The 15,306-nt window shown below is 38.7% G+C and overlaps 1 protein-coding gene across 1 annotated transcript; it reads right to left on the bottom strand.

The window, feature by feature from the left end:
* Positions 1–3,001: 3,001 nt before the first annotated feature.
* Positions 3,002–7,936, bottom strand: LOC108675637 (protein mono-ADP-ribosyltransferase PARP12). Its single transcript, XM_018163668.2, has 2 exons — positions 4,948–7,936; positions 3,002–4,684 (listed from the first exon to the last, which is right to left on the bottom strand). Exons 1-2 carry the CDS (start codon positions 7,764–7,766, stop codon positions 4,435–4,437), a joined length of 3,069 nt encoding a protein of 1,022 aa, XP_018019157.1. The 5' UTR covers positions 7,767–7,936; the 3' UTR covers positions 3,002–4,434.
* Between the last annotated feature and the right edge of the window lie 7,370 nt (positions 7,937–15,306).

Here is a 15,306-nt window from a genome sequence, read left to right as displayed (position 1 = left end):
ACTAAGTCACCCCAGTTGACGGTAGTCCCAGACTGTAAAGCATAGCATGACATAGGTCAAGGATGCCGATTTCATGCATCAAAGACGCCAAGGTGGATGCCACTGGGAGCCACTGGACGCCGGTCGCCAATTATGCTTCTTCATAAATTGCGATTTACGATCAATATGACAGATGCGCCGTATTGATCTACACGCTGCGATCGTAGCGCGTAGTTCTGATGGCTGTGAGAGCTACATTTGAGCACCCAAGCATATGCGCTCACAGCCACCTGAACTACGTGCTGTAGCGCGCAGTTTTGATGGCTGTGAAAGCTACCGTCAACCGGGGCTACTCGGGACAGGCCTATGACACGGCATAAAACTGTTGTAGTAGCGAAACTAATTGGAAGATCGCAAAACTAAAAATAGTGGCGTAAACATAACTATTTTTCCTATCTATCTAGTATAAAGGAAGTCAAAAAATACTACATTTACTTGCTTTGAAAAATTCCTGAAAAAAATGGTGAAAAACTATGTTTTGTAAAGTTACAACTGCTAAGGTATGTAGCAAAATCTTGTCACCTCCTTGTTTCTGTTTCGATTGTACACCTCCCCACTTGTTTGGGGTGCGTATAATTGACCTGCGCGAATATTGAATGAAGAATTCCGTTTTCAAAGCTATCGTTTCTACCGCTCATTGCATTGTAAAGGGTGGTCCAAACGGAGCGCAGAAAGTTATTCGTCAACCATAGCTAATTTTCATCTTCTTTCTTTTCTTACAGGGACGTTTCGATCAATCTGTCGTTGACAAATTCAAGTATGGATAGGTACAAGATTGAGTAGCGCATTAAAGTGGTTCAAACCTTTTACGAAAATGGGCGGTCAACTCGAAATGCATTTAAGTACTTCGTGAATATTTTGGTCAGCATAATCACCCGAACGAAACCACAACAAGGCGTCTTATTCACAAATTCAAACAAATTGGGTCAGTAGGAGATGTGAAAACACCTGTGCATGCTCGTAAAGTTCGTAATGCAGAAAACATTGCTGCTGTTCGCGATAGTGTGGCTGAAGAGCCCTCCACATCGACTTGTCGTCGTGCTCAACAATTGCACAAGTCACACTCCTCGCTGATCCATATTTTGCATTGAGACCTGAATTTGCATGCTTAAAAGGTTCAAGTGACCCAAGAACTGAAGCCTACGGACCATTTAAAGCGTCGTGAATGGTCCTATTTGGTTTGAAATGGCAACAGTAAATGCTGAATTTTCGACGAAAATCATCTTCAGTGATGAGGCGCATTTTCATCTCTGTGGATTCATCAATGAACACAATTGCCGTATTTGGGATCACCGACATGTGGAACAGCATCCCCGATTACGTCGTTGGCGCTCCGCGTATGAACGCGTTAGAGAACAGACTAGATAAAGCCATAGAAAAATATATGTTCAGACTTGAAATGCGTAGCACCATATCGAACCCGGTGGAAGTCTAGTAGCTATTTAAAACTATCGTCACTCCTGGAAAGATCCGGTCAAGTGACACGATTTTCGATCTTCTGTGAACAAGTCACAAAAAGTAAGAATCGGCGAAAGGCCACATCAGGCCTACTCTTCAGCGCTGACATCGCTATGTTATGTTAAACGTAGTTAACCCTGCAATTTTTATCGATAAAAATATTGCTTATGTAAGTATTAATTGTAAGTAGCAATTATGTAATTAGTAACGTTTGGATCTAATAGGAACATGGATTGCCCAATGTATTTAATCTGAAAATAAGGGGAGCAAAGTACATAGACTTTTGCACGTTTTGTCATTTAGTCACTTAATATTTTGGCTCCTTAAAAAAAGGCCTCAAGTCTTAGAAGACTAGACAAAAGAAAGGCTGGTAATGAGAAAAAAAAGAATATCCAACCTTCTAGGTATGTAATTCTTTGAAGGCATAACGAGAATTTTTTTGCAAGAGGTTATTTTACTATTTTTTAGAATACATACTAGGTTTATTAAGAACATGTACTTTTAGCGCATTTTCTCATTTATGGAAAAAATGCACTATTGTGCTCGCCATGTCCGTCTGTCTGCGCGTCCGTCCGTGACCTCAAGTTTTCGTCGACAAGAAAATGCGCGCTGTCACTCACTGCTGGGAGTACTGAGTTATATATATATTTTTTATTTTGCATAATTTAGCTTCCTAGTTGAAAAGCAACTAGCAATACAATCCCATCAATTTTCGAACACTTACAATAGTAGAAGCCTAAAGGATTGGTACAGATTCCAAAGTGATTAGTCTAATTATTCAATAATTATGAGGAAAAACTGAAAATTTTTTCAGCGCATTTCCTCATTTATGGTAAAAAATGCACTATTATGCTCGCCATGTCTGTCCGTCCGTCCGTGACCTCAAGTCTTCGTCGACGAGAAAATGCGCTCTCTGTCACTCACTGCAGTGAGTACTGAGTTACATTTTTTGCAAGCTTGCCTTATTGAGTTTAGAGAAACAAGAAAACAGCCAGGAACTAGGTTAATTGTTTCAATACATATTTTTTCCATCAATCTGTAGTTTCTGACAGAATTGTGTCAATGTTTTATTAACAGTGTTACATCAAGTTAATGATGCATCATTCTTTAACTCCGATAAAAAAATTGACCATTATTGGATTAAAATTTATGGCAAATGTAATAATAGAAGTTGATACTCTATCTAAAGTATCTAATCAATGAATCTCAATCAATGAAATCAATCAATCTAAAGTATCAATCAATCACGGTGGTGTCTAAGGCCTAATCAATGCAGACACCACCGTGTTATATATTTTTATAATAGCGTCTTCCAGGGAAATATCACCAATTATTCTTTATTTTTTTTTAATTCAGCTTCCTAGTTGAAAATGACAAATGGAAAACGATCGGGCTAATGAGAAAGGAAACCCGATTGATCGTTTCCATTCTACAATGTTCTTGACACCTTTAACAGTACGTCTCAATTAGAGCTACAGGAAGAGGCGAAGAAAAATTAATGCTGTACATTTCCTCCAATTTATTGGCTAAATTAGTAGGGCACAGAAATAAAATAGGAAATTCCGAATCGTAACAAAGTCCCGATCGAAACCTCATGGAAACTGGGGCTTGTAACCCTTGCAGAGCAAACAGAAATTCCCGTAACAGGGCGTGAACCTTTTCAATTGACGCATTAATCAAGAAAAATTCAACTAGGTTACTGATGGGACAAAACTTCAGCGGAAGAACATACCATATTTTAAATTTATTTTGCAAATCATCGCTGGCAAAAAGAAGTATCTATTAAAAAATTCAGAAAGATTCCACTAAGCCAAGAGCTCAAGCTCACATACTGGCAATAGAGATAGAAATTCGTGGTTGCGCGTCGACGAAAATTTTATCGCTCAGAATATACTCTTATCTCAACGGTGACGCAATGCGGAAAACTCCACGTGAGAACAGAGAGGAATAAATGCTTCAGATGGATGTTCTAGTCAATAATGGGGCTTTTTCGTCAAAGGTAAATAGATTATTTTCACCCCTTGGAATGAATATGAAAACTGCCACGTTAAATTCGTTGAATTAAATGCTAACCATCTAATATTCTTCTGTTTTTTTGCCCATTATATTTTGCATCATATAAAATCCTATGTGTCGCTTCATAAAAACATTAGAAATGCATTGTGATGTTGCTCGTCATAACTAAATAAAGGTACTTGGTATTTTGATTCAGTACCCAGTGTAATAGAAGTTGTGGCATACGGAATTATGTACTGCACACTTTTGGTGCAGTAAAAAAGTGGTATTAAGTAACGAGCGTGAACCATAACACTAAGTTGCACATGCTAATAAATGACTTGCTTACATAATAATATCCTTCGTCTGGTTATAAAAATAATTTCGACCATTATTTCAGGGTGCTTGATGATTTCTGGAACCATGCTATTTTCAGTGATAAAAAACGGTGATAAGATACCGTCAACAAGTTTTCTTAAGGCTAAAAAAACTTTAGACGTGGACAACGTCAAGTATAGAAATACATAAATCCCCAATATTTGTAACGTAAGGCACATTAGATATCGTTTATACTGATAATAATAACACTGTATATGACGCAGTAAGCACCACCATCAAATTTACAACTCAACGGGAGAAAAAAAAAACTCAGGCCTGAATCATCCACACAAAATAAACAAACCATTTGTAGTAATAGGATCTCCAGTGGAACTTGTGGTGCACTAAAATCCATCAGTATAAGCTGGAAGCTAAAATTAATACACTTGGTTAATAACAAAACACGCAATAATTCGAATAATGCGAGAAAGACTTTACAAGCACAAAAAAAAAAAATCAAGTGATCAAGAATCAAGAGATTTTAGAGGTCAATTGTGAAAAAGACTACAAAAGTATTGGGTAAGTTTGAATTAAAACTTCATGTGAAGTAATGCGTGCAAGAGTTTAAACTTTGACTGAAACAAAGTAGAGCGGTAAGAACTCCTTGTCATCGTATTTGACGAAGATAGAAGGTATGAGGAGGTTGTCGACAGTAGTGTCATAAGGCCGACCGTCGCTGCGCAGAGGCGGTAGCTTCATTTCTGAGGTGCCTTCAACCACAGACCCCACGAAAACCTTGGCAACCACCAGCACCACAGGGCTCGAGGTGTCCTCGCCGCGCAGGTTACATGCCAGCTGATACGCCAATGAAGCGCTGTAGGGCAGTGAAGGAAAGTTAATTGTTTAATTAATCATACGTTCTAATCTAAAGATGCACTAGTGGAAACATATAAGGCTATTTTACGTTCACAAAGCGCTTTATGTCACTAAAGAATACTTAGAATATTCAATTATTTGATTTCTCAAGTGCTTCAACACAAACGCTCATTAAAACCTATAAGGTTGGTGCAATTTTTAGCAAACAGCTCAACGTTAGTTGGCTCCATTAGTTTTCATTACACGTGCCTGATGACTTACTTGTTGGAAAAGTAGGCGCCACGCCCGAACTTTTTGCCGGAGTCAGCAAAGTCTTGCCGCCATTGGAGGTTATGTTTACTAATGCTGTCTAGATGCACCTCCCTCGTGGCGTGGTACAAGCGTTGAATGTTGAGCTGGTTTGACTTCTCTCGGGCCTGTAAAAGCTTCATGCGATTCTCGAAGCGATCGTAGTGAAAGGTGTTTTGCAGACGACGGATGCTTGTCACTTGGGCATTAGGCATGTTCTTCAGAATATCAGCAATTACTGCGATGCCTTCATTGGATGCCAAGTTGACGAGGAACAGCTCAGGCTCAAGGCCGTCGCCTTGCATCTGATCCCAGTAGCTAGGATAGTCACCAGCAGGCACGCTGTTACCCGTGTCAACAAGGGCTGCCTTGGCAGGATTTGATGATGATGAACTCGAGGAAGAACTGGTCATTTTCAAGTTAAAGGGATCAACATTCTTCGCATACTCCGCAACTAATTGTTTTGGTCTCCGGCAAACGCTTCTTTCGGTACTTGTCTTGTCATTTTTTTGGGTCATATTCGCAAAATCCAATGTATATGTGAAGTGATTCCCGTTCAAGTTAACCTTGCCTTGGTCATTTTTGAGGTAAGGCACTTCAATGTCAATAGATTTATTCTGCGTGCGATACACAGATCCGGCACTGTCACGCTCACCATACTCAATCCAAGCATCGTTTACATCTTTGAAATACCAACCATACACTGTGGCAAATTCAGACTTGGAAGCTGCTGATGATGGAGTGGAAATTCTTTGCACATTTAGCTTGAAACTTCTGTTCTTTGTAGTTAAAGTCATCTTCTCGAACTCGATAACAAGCCCATCTTCTTTCATACAAGCCAATTTTTCTTTTTGATCTTTAGTTTTGTCATAGATTTGGGACTTCAATGTTACCGAGTCTTTGTTGACATCCCTGTATGACAGCTCAATTGTTTTTGAATGAGGGGGTGAGAAGTTAAACCAGATGCCATCTTTGAACAACTGCCACTGTGCACCACACTGAGAATGAAGTTTAGGGCATTTACTGCCAAGTTGACATTGAGATGAAAGATGCTCAACGCAAATTTCCTCACAATTTACTTGGCCTTCACTTTCAGACAAGGAAGCGGATTTGCTGTCGCGTTTTGGCCAGTGAGAAATTCTTGCAGATAGGAGACCAATAAGCTCACTGACAGGCAGAGAATCAATGGCATTCTTTTCAAGAAGAGGCAAGATATTATATGACAACACATCATGGTTCTTGGTACAGTCATTCTTGCAAGGTTTCTGAGTGAAGAGGAAGTCGTAGCATAGATGGAGATCATTACAGTCAGAATTATGGCATTCATCTTCATTGTAAGGGAAACAGATGAAAGGAACTTTAGGAGCACAAAATCGGATCTTTAGGTATGGTAGAAGGAGTCCCAAAGGGACTCCATTCAAGAAGGCTTTTCTCAGAATCGAATCATTGGGCTGTTCAGTCATGTAGTGAATCTGACTGCAGTTATCATCATCTTCACAAATTCCACTCATGAAAGCACCACAAAAATGTAGGAAGCTGCACGACGATCCATTTCGGCATTTGGAAGTAGCTGAGTAAAAGTGGCACAGAGCCATGCGTGGCTGCAGCTTCACAAGGCATTCTTCACTTGACTTTTGGTAAATCACGAACAGAAAATAGTAATGATTTATAAGCTTTTGCAGATTGGTATCGCTCATTTCTAGGCGTTTTGACAGGGTAGATACAGAACTCCAGAATCCAGGAGCCACAAGCAGACTTGAAACGATTTCTTTTACCTTGATCTCTTGATCTTGCAAGGTTTGAAAGTCATCTAGTATTTGGGTTTTTGCTTTTTCATGCCTAGCATGACAGCCTTTGACCTGATTCATCAAATTTTGAACACATTTTAAAAGATCTCTAGGGCTATCATTGGTGTTGATGCCAGCTTTGTCAAGTACAGATAAGCACTGATTAGATACAATGCTGTGATTTAGAGAACAATTGTCGTTTTTGCAACAATATTCTCCTTCAAAGAGCCTTTGGCAGATGTGCAAATTTTTGCAAGCATATAAATCAACACAACAGTGATCATTATACATCTTGCACACAAATACTTTAGGACTACTGTCCTGCATTCTGTGTTTTTTCATGATAGATTCTAGAACAAGTTCACACACATCTCCAAGAAAAAAGTATTTCCAAACATTCTCATTATGAATTGTTTTCCATCGATGTCCAAACTCACAGTCATGTTCACGGCAAGTCCCGTAGGTAAACTCATGGCAGATGTGAAGTTTTTTGCAGTGAGGTGTGGCAGAGCAGCCAGAAGGTTTGATGTATTCTTGACAAAGTTTAACATGGGGTTTGAGTTCAATCATGATACCAGATGGAGTCTCAACACTTGTGAGAAAATGCTTGAATCTTTCAGTAACACATTTTAACGCATGTCCAGTACAGTTCAGACGAGAACTTATCACCATGGCTGGAATTGCATGCTGAGGTATTGCACATAACATTTTTACAACATCAGCAACATCAAGAAATTGGCCTGAGGCAGGTCCCCTGTGATTTGAATTTCCCCTTGCATTAGGAGGCCTACTTCTGCCTCTCAAACTCAAATGTTGAATTCCAACAAATTGATCAGAGCTCATGGCACCTATTTGAGAAACTGGTACACCTGATGCAGGATAATAATTGGAGCCTGAGGCAAGTCCCCTGTGACTTGAATTTCCTCTTGCATTAGGAGGCCTACTTCTGCCTCTTGAACTAGAATGTTGAATTCCAACACCACGGAAGAATGGACCAGAGCTCATGGTGCCTATTTGAGAAACTAGAACACCAGATGCAGAATAATAATAAGAGAATTTTCATGAGAACCTATAGTAGCAAGTCCTCATAACATGCAAATTTCTGAAGTCTTTATGACATGAGAACCTAGCAAATTTTTATGAATTATGAAATCAATTTGGTAAATATGAAATTTTTCAACTAAAAATTACTATTATAAATCATAAAATCACCTTGTAATTTAATACAGAAAAGAATTTATATGTGAAAAGAAAATAAAAAAGCAAGAAAATATCTGCAAAAAATTGAATCATCAATTGAAATTGCATGTATATTATATGCATTTACACTTACAAGTTTATATCATCAGTGAAAACCTACATCTGACAGAAGACCCAATCATTGTCAATGAATTAACCCTTTACCACCAAATCGGACTTTCAAGTCGCTTTAAAAAAACACCTGTTATCTAATAATTTCACATTTTCTTTCATTTTTTCAAAAAAATTCACATGAACAAGAAAAGTCTTAGATTTATTTTCTACATATGTGTACCAAGTTTCAAAGTTATCTGTCTGTAAATAACCAAAATAAAATTTCCATGTTCCAATGGCAATTTCCAATTTCTTGTGGAAATTTTATTTCGGTTATTTATAGACAAATCACTTTGAAACTTGGTACATCTATGTAAAAGTTAAATCTAAGACTTTTTTGTTCGTGTGAATTTTTCTAAAAAAATTAAAGAAACTTAATTGAAGTTTTCTTTAATTTCAGAAAACATTCTCAGAGAACAGCTAAAAAGGGGGTACTGTAGGTACCCCCTCAAAGGTACATCGAAGGGGTTACCTACAGCTTTGATCGAAGCTTTAAAATTTCCTTGTCAATTGTTCTATTTGCAAATTGTCCTTAATGCCGCCAGCGAATGCCCAGAGCGCTATAAAAGAAGCGCAATAAGTGCTCTCATCCAACGAGCACTCAAAACCTGCTCCTCTGAAAATGATTTGAATACGGAGCTGAAAAATTGCAAAAGAACCTTAGTTTATAATGGATTTGCAAATAGAACAATTGACAAGGAAATTTCAAAGCTTTGATCAAACCAAAACAGACGCAACCATGAACCAGAGACTGACGCAAACGTCACAACCATCCACTATGAGAACCAAATGACCAGCGGTTATAAAGCAGATGAACGGATCCTTCATTCTATCGTTCACAACAAGATCATGAACGTAACTAATAATAAAATTAAACTACTGATTTATTACAAAAACAAGAAAATACAGAATCTTGTAATGAACAATAATCCCTGCAAAAAAACAGGAGTTTTCCAAGAGACCAATGTAGTCTATAAATTTTCTTACAATAGAGAAGGTTGTAGACTTCTCCCCAATATGGACTACATCGGGCTCACAAGTACGACATTAAGCCGACGTCTCACATGCCACCTTCAGTCTGGTGGACCAAAGAACCACCTGATGGAAGCCCACAACGAGACCATCACTCATACGGTGCTGGAAGAATGCACCAGCGTTGTCATGAGATGCCCTGACACCAACCGACTCACAATAGCTGAGGCCCTCATCATTAAGGATAGGGCCCCAGCCATCAACCTTCAAACTACTGGATTTGTCAGAACCTCGAGACTGTTTTCGAAGTAATTTTCGGTGCTTTGATTCTAAATTATTTTGTGATTTTGTAATTATTCCTAACAATTTTGATTTTTGAGTAGTATCCTATTTACTTGATTTTGTACTTATGTCGGCGCTAATTTCATCACTCAATGCGCCTTTTAACTTGATAATGAATGATAGAAACATTCTAAACGTCGTTAACGAAATAAAAATGTCCATCGGTAACCTGATTTTCGATTTGCCAGTTCAAACTAAAAATATTGTTTGATATATTGAAAAAAACTAATAAGAAAATTGCAAATAAAACAAATTCTCTGGGCTTCAATGAAACCTGCTTAAAAGAAGAAATTCTGCCAACCTATACTAATATATATATGCAAGTTTGATTGAAGACCAGAGCATGCTTTTTATTAACAATCTTCTTGTTCGTTTTTTCTAGGAGTCGAACTAAATTTCTTGCTGGCGTCGTAATTTTGATAGAACACCTGAGACACATTTTTTTGGAGAATTAGATGAAACATGCACCACATTACCCCTACTTATGCTCATATATATCACAAATGAATTTGTTATTTTGGTGGATAGACCAAAAGAGCAGACACCACTTGAAAATAAGTTCTGTGAACTTATGGCAAACAAGGAATGGCAACAGAACAGGCCTACAGCCTAATAAACACTGCAACTGCTTTCATGTTATTATTATTAATACAATGTCTATTAACCAAGTTATGTTACTAAATCTATAAAATGAAAACATGGGATAATCACTAGTAGGGTGGAATTCTAGGAATTCACTTACAAAAAAGCTTTCCACCCCAGGTGAAAATTGCTTCCCTATGATACAGCACTCTGCCAGGTGACTGACTATAGAGGAAAAGGAGGATCAAAAGTGGACCAACAGTTTCAATTGTATAGTACTGTCAAGTGGGGTGACTTCAGCCACCACTACAACAGAAACAAGTGGCAGCAGAACTAAATAATGAACGTTGGCCAAAGTCACCGCGGAGGCCAAAATCACCCCAGGCACTTCAGCCAACGTTCATCATTTTATTTTGCTGCCATTTGTTTCTGTTGAAGTGGTGGCTAAAGTCACCCCTGGTGGCCAAAGTCACCCCCACTTGATGGTACTTCAGATTTTATAGAATTGCTTAGTCATTTCTTGTTTGATTGATTTTATTTTCCTCTTATAACGGGTGTGGCAGAGAGGACAGACGGTTTTAAAAACATCATAAAACAGTATATTTTTACTGAAAAATAACTTTATTGATGCAATGAGATTCACTAAGAAATAGCATTTCACAGTTAAGCGTGAAAAATAACATCTGGCATGTGGTGGCCAAAATTGTTGATGCAGTGCTGTAGGCATTCTTGTAAGCTCGCGTAGACTCCCTCAAACACCGCACAAATTGTTACTCCCTCCAACACTGCTCAACACCTCATATTGTTATGAGTGACGAAGCCCACTTTCACCTAAATGGCATGGTTAACCAGCAGAACTTCCGTTATTGGGCTAATGAAAATCCACAACAGTTACATGAAAGACTGCTGCACAGCCCAAAGGTAACGGTTTGGTGTGCTGATCGCAAATGTGCATCATTGGCCCTTACTTCTTCGAAGATGGTAATGGTGGTGCTGTTACTTGAACTCATAGCGCTACACAGAAATGATGACCAAATTCTTTGTGCCTGAATTATGATGGCATCGTGTTCCAACCTGACGTGTGTGGCTCCAGCAGGATGGTACAACCGCTCACATAGCCAGAGCATCAATGGACATCATACACCCTCTCTTCCCTGATTGCCTTATTTCCAGCTTTGGTGATGTTCATTGGCCTCCTCAGTCCCCAGATTTATCCATATGTAATTTTTTCTTATAGGGACATCTCAAGGCTACATTATACAAACACAAGCCTGGAACTCTGGATGAATAAAAAGACGCAATTTGCGTGGAAGTCGCGCAAGTTGAGAAGGCGGTTGGAAGGAGTCTATGCAAACATTCAAGAATGCCTACAGCACTGCATCAACAATTTCAGCCACCACATGCCAGATGTTATTTTTCACACTTAACTGTGTGAAATGCTATTTCTTTGTGAATCTGATTGCATTAATAAAGTTGTTTTTTTCAGTAAAAATATAGTTTTATGACGTTTTTAAAACTGTCCGCCCTCTCTGCCGCACGCTGTATAATGGATATTTTGAAAATTATCCAGGCCCTTTGTTTGTAATGAACAATGATTAAGCTCAAGTTAAGTACCAGTAAGTTGACCAGTACTGTTGTACATATACCATATTTGGGGGTGGGGCTTTTGGGTGCAACCAATCACAGCTGGAAAGGGATAGGATATGTATATAATAGAATGAAAGTGGAAAGTTCCTGGCCTTTCCAAGCTATCAGGTCCTGCTTTCCAATTTGCTATCTGTACTGGTTAAATTAATATCCCTCTAGAATTCCACACTGATCACTAGAGTGGTATATTTTCCACTATAAATACATGAAACAGGCATAAAAAAAAGTTTTCATCCCATTTTTGGAGTCAGCAGATTCCAGCTAGATGATTTCTTATCTAATGATTAAGAAAACTGGTTACTGGTTAATTAAGATTTGAAAAGTTCAAATTCATTCAAAAAATGGTATTTTTCTATATTTTTTGGCCAGATTTTATAAAAAAAGAGCAGTTTTTCTCATAAATTTTCCTCCTGAACAGTTTTTTTTACCTAAGTTCTATTGAAAAAATGTTTAGTTATAGATTATACAATTATACTTTTCTCATAATTAATTTTCAACAATCAATACAATTATATAAGCTAACATCAAAAGGGTCAATTGCCATTTGTCACATGTGTGGACTGAGGACTCACTGGACTGTGAAAGTTGCCAGTTGCCACTTACCAGTTACTGTACTCAAGTCTTAACCTGCCACTTGTCAATGAACTGAAAAGTTGAAAACCATATTATACTAGTCATAATAGGATTTGTATTGTAGGATGTGATTGCACTATAATAACTAAGCTTTAAATTGGTAGTGCTAGGAAGTTGTGGCTCAAGTTTTGTTAACAAAATATATCAATTTATTTCAAGGGGAGTGTCTGAGTCATAAATAATTTGTTTTTTGGATTTTCCTGTTTATATGCTTGTCTTAAAGCTGCAATTCTAACCTATCCAACAAAACCAAAATCATCTCTGTACATTGATTTATGCATTCATGACAGATTGCAAAAGAGTTACATTGCACTGAGTCTGCAACAAATACCTATGAACCAAAATTAGCTGCAAGCACATAACAGCTTCCTGATAAAACAGCTTCCCTGATAGCATAACAGCCTCCCTGATGGCATCGTTGACACTCCGAGTATGAACCCCTTCAAGAACAGACTAGACAAAGCTATGCAGGAGCATATGTTCAGTCTTGAAATGCCTAGCACCTTACGGACCAGGCAATAAGTCCAACAGCTATCTCAATCAATCATCAGTTATAGAAAAATTAAGTTCCAAAGGCCAGATCCCTTGTGAATCAAGTCACAAAAAAAACAAGAATCAGCAACAGGCCGTGGGCCTGTTTCTTCAGTGCCAATGCTTCTATTCAATTCCAAGTGTGCTGTGTCAGCGTTGAGCTTCAGTCACCCTTGAGCTTTCATGCAGGAAGGTGCTCATGCAATTGTTCTCAGAATCTCTGACTGGCTTCCAACTGAAATAATGCCTAACTTAGGTATTTTAGCTGTAATAAATGCCTATGTATAGCGCATGGTGACTGGTTGGCAGTCGTCAGGCTGTCCTGAACAATTGCAAAACAGTTGCAACTGCTCTCACTGCAAACAGCAAACTCTCACATCTCCTACAGTTTTAAAGCTACAGCAATGAGAGATATACCATTTGGTTTGAAAAAATCTAGAGAATGGACTGAGCTTCTTGTTATTATCTTATAGTTTGGAAAATATTATGCAAAAAAAGGGGGGGAGGGAATAGAAAAATCTACAAAAAATGACCCCCCCACCTACAAAAATGAGAATTTTGAAAAAAGCTAAGACTAATCCATAGATATTGTTTTTATGCATCAAATGATATGCTTTCAATGTTGTAGCTTGAAAATCCTAGGTCTAGGAGTAGGAGGAGATAGATTTCCACAGTACATCAACTGGGCCCTGGGGGTGACTTAGGGCTTTGGCCACCACTACAATAGAAACAAATGGCAGCAAAACAAAATAATAAATGTTGGCCAAAGTAACTGGGTGACTTTGGCCAACATTTATTTTGTTTTCCTGCCATTTGTTTCTGTTGTAGTTGTAGTGGTGGCCTAAGTCACTAAGTCACCCCAGTTGACGGTAGTCCCAGACTGTAAAGACATGATATAGGTCAAGGATACCAATTTCATGCACCAAAGACGCTGAGGTGGATGCCACTGCGACGCAGGTCGCCAATTATGCTTCTCCATAAATCGCGATTTACGATCAAAATGACAGATGTGCCGTATTGATCTACACGCTATGATCGTAGCGCATAGTTCTGATGGCTGTGAGAGCTACATTTGAGCACCCAAGCATACACACTCACAGCCACCTGAACTACGTGCTGTAGCGTGCAGTTCCTGGCTGTGAGAGCTACATTTGAGCACCTAAGCATACACGCTTATAGCCACCTGAATTACGCGCTGTAGCACACAGTTCTGATTGCTGTGAGAGTGTATATATAAGCCTACACGCTCATAGCCACCAGAACTACTCAATGAAGCACACAGTTCCAATGGTTCTAAGTGCATGTATTTGAGTGCTTGCGTTGAGAGAGCCTCACGGCACTGACAATATATAACAAAGCAGCTTTTGATAAATCATTTCAAATAAACAGACTACATCATTAGCCTAGTTACCTGAACCAAGCCAACCCAATTTAACCTCACCCAATTCATCCCAACCAAAATTCAAACAACCTAATCTAACTGGACCCAACCAAATCTAACTGAACCCAACCCAACCCAATTCAGCCAAACCCAACCCAATGCAATCCTAACCAATTCAACCCAATCCTAACCAATTCAACCCAAACCATTACAACCCAAGCCAATTCAACCTAATCCTAACCAATTAAACCCAAGGCAATTCAACCCAACCCAATTGATCTCAATTCAAATCAACCCAATCCTTCCCAATGCAACCCAACCCACTTCATCCTAACCAAATGTAACCCAACCCAATCTACCCAAACCTAACCCAATTCAACCCAACCCAATTGATCCCAATTCAAATCAACCCAATGCTTCCCAATGCAACCCAACCCAATTCATCCTAACCATATTTAACCCAATCTAACCAAACCCAACTCAATCTAACCAAAACCAATTCAACCCAACCCAATTCAATCTAACCGAATTCAACCCCACCTAACTCAATTCAACCAAAATTCAATTAAACTCAACCCAACTAAACCACATTCAACCAAAACCAATTTAAGTTGTTCCAACTTGATTCAACAAAATTCAACCACACCCAACCAAATTCAACCCTAATCAAATTGTTCCAGCCCAATTCAAGCCAACCTACTTCAGTAAAATTGAATAGACTGAATTAGAATGTGAAAGAATGCATTGAGATTTTATTTGATTGCACTAGATTTCATTGCAATGCATTAGAATGCACTAGAACGCATTAAATTGAATTAGGGTACATTGAGAGCTACATTTGAGCACCTAAGCATACACGCTTATAGCCACCTGAACAACGCGCTGTAGCACACAGTTCTGATTGCTGTGAGAGTGTATATATGAGCCTACGCGCTCATAGCCACCAGAACTACTCAATGAAGCACACAGTTCCAATGGTTCTAAAGTGGCCTCTAGACGCACAATATTATTGCGCAATATTTAGGTTTGCACAATATTATTGACCGTCTAGGGGTGATATTGACGGGCTGCGCAATATATTGCGTGATTTTCAGAATCTTGAAA

The sequence above is a fragment of the Hyalella azteca genome, unplaced genomic scaffold, assembly GCF_000764305.2.
Source record: "Hyalella azteca isolate HAZT.00-mixed unplaced genomic scaffold, Hazt_2.0.2 contig12710, whole genome shotgun sequence".
Classification (NCBI taxonomy): domain Eukaryota; kingdom Metazoa; phylum Arthropoda; class Malacostraca; order Amphipoda; family Hyalellidae; genus Hyalella; species Hyalella azteca.
Note: the sequence above shows the minus strand (reverse complement) of the source record. Positions and strands in the feature narration are given on the sequence as shown.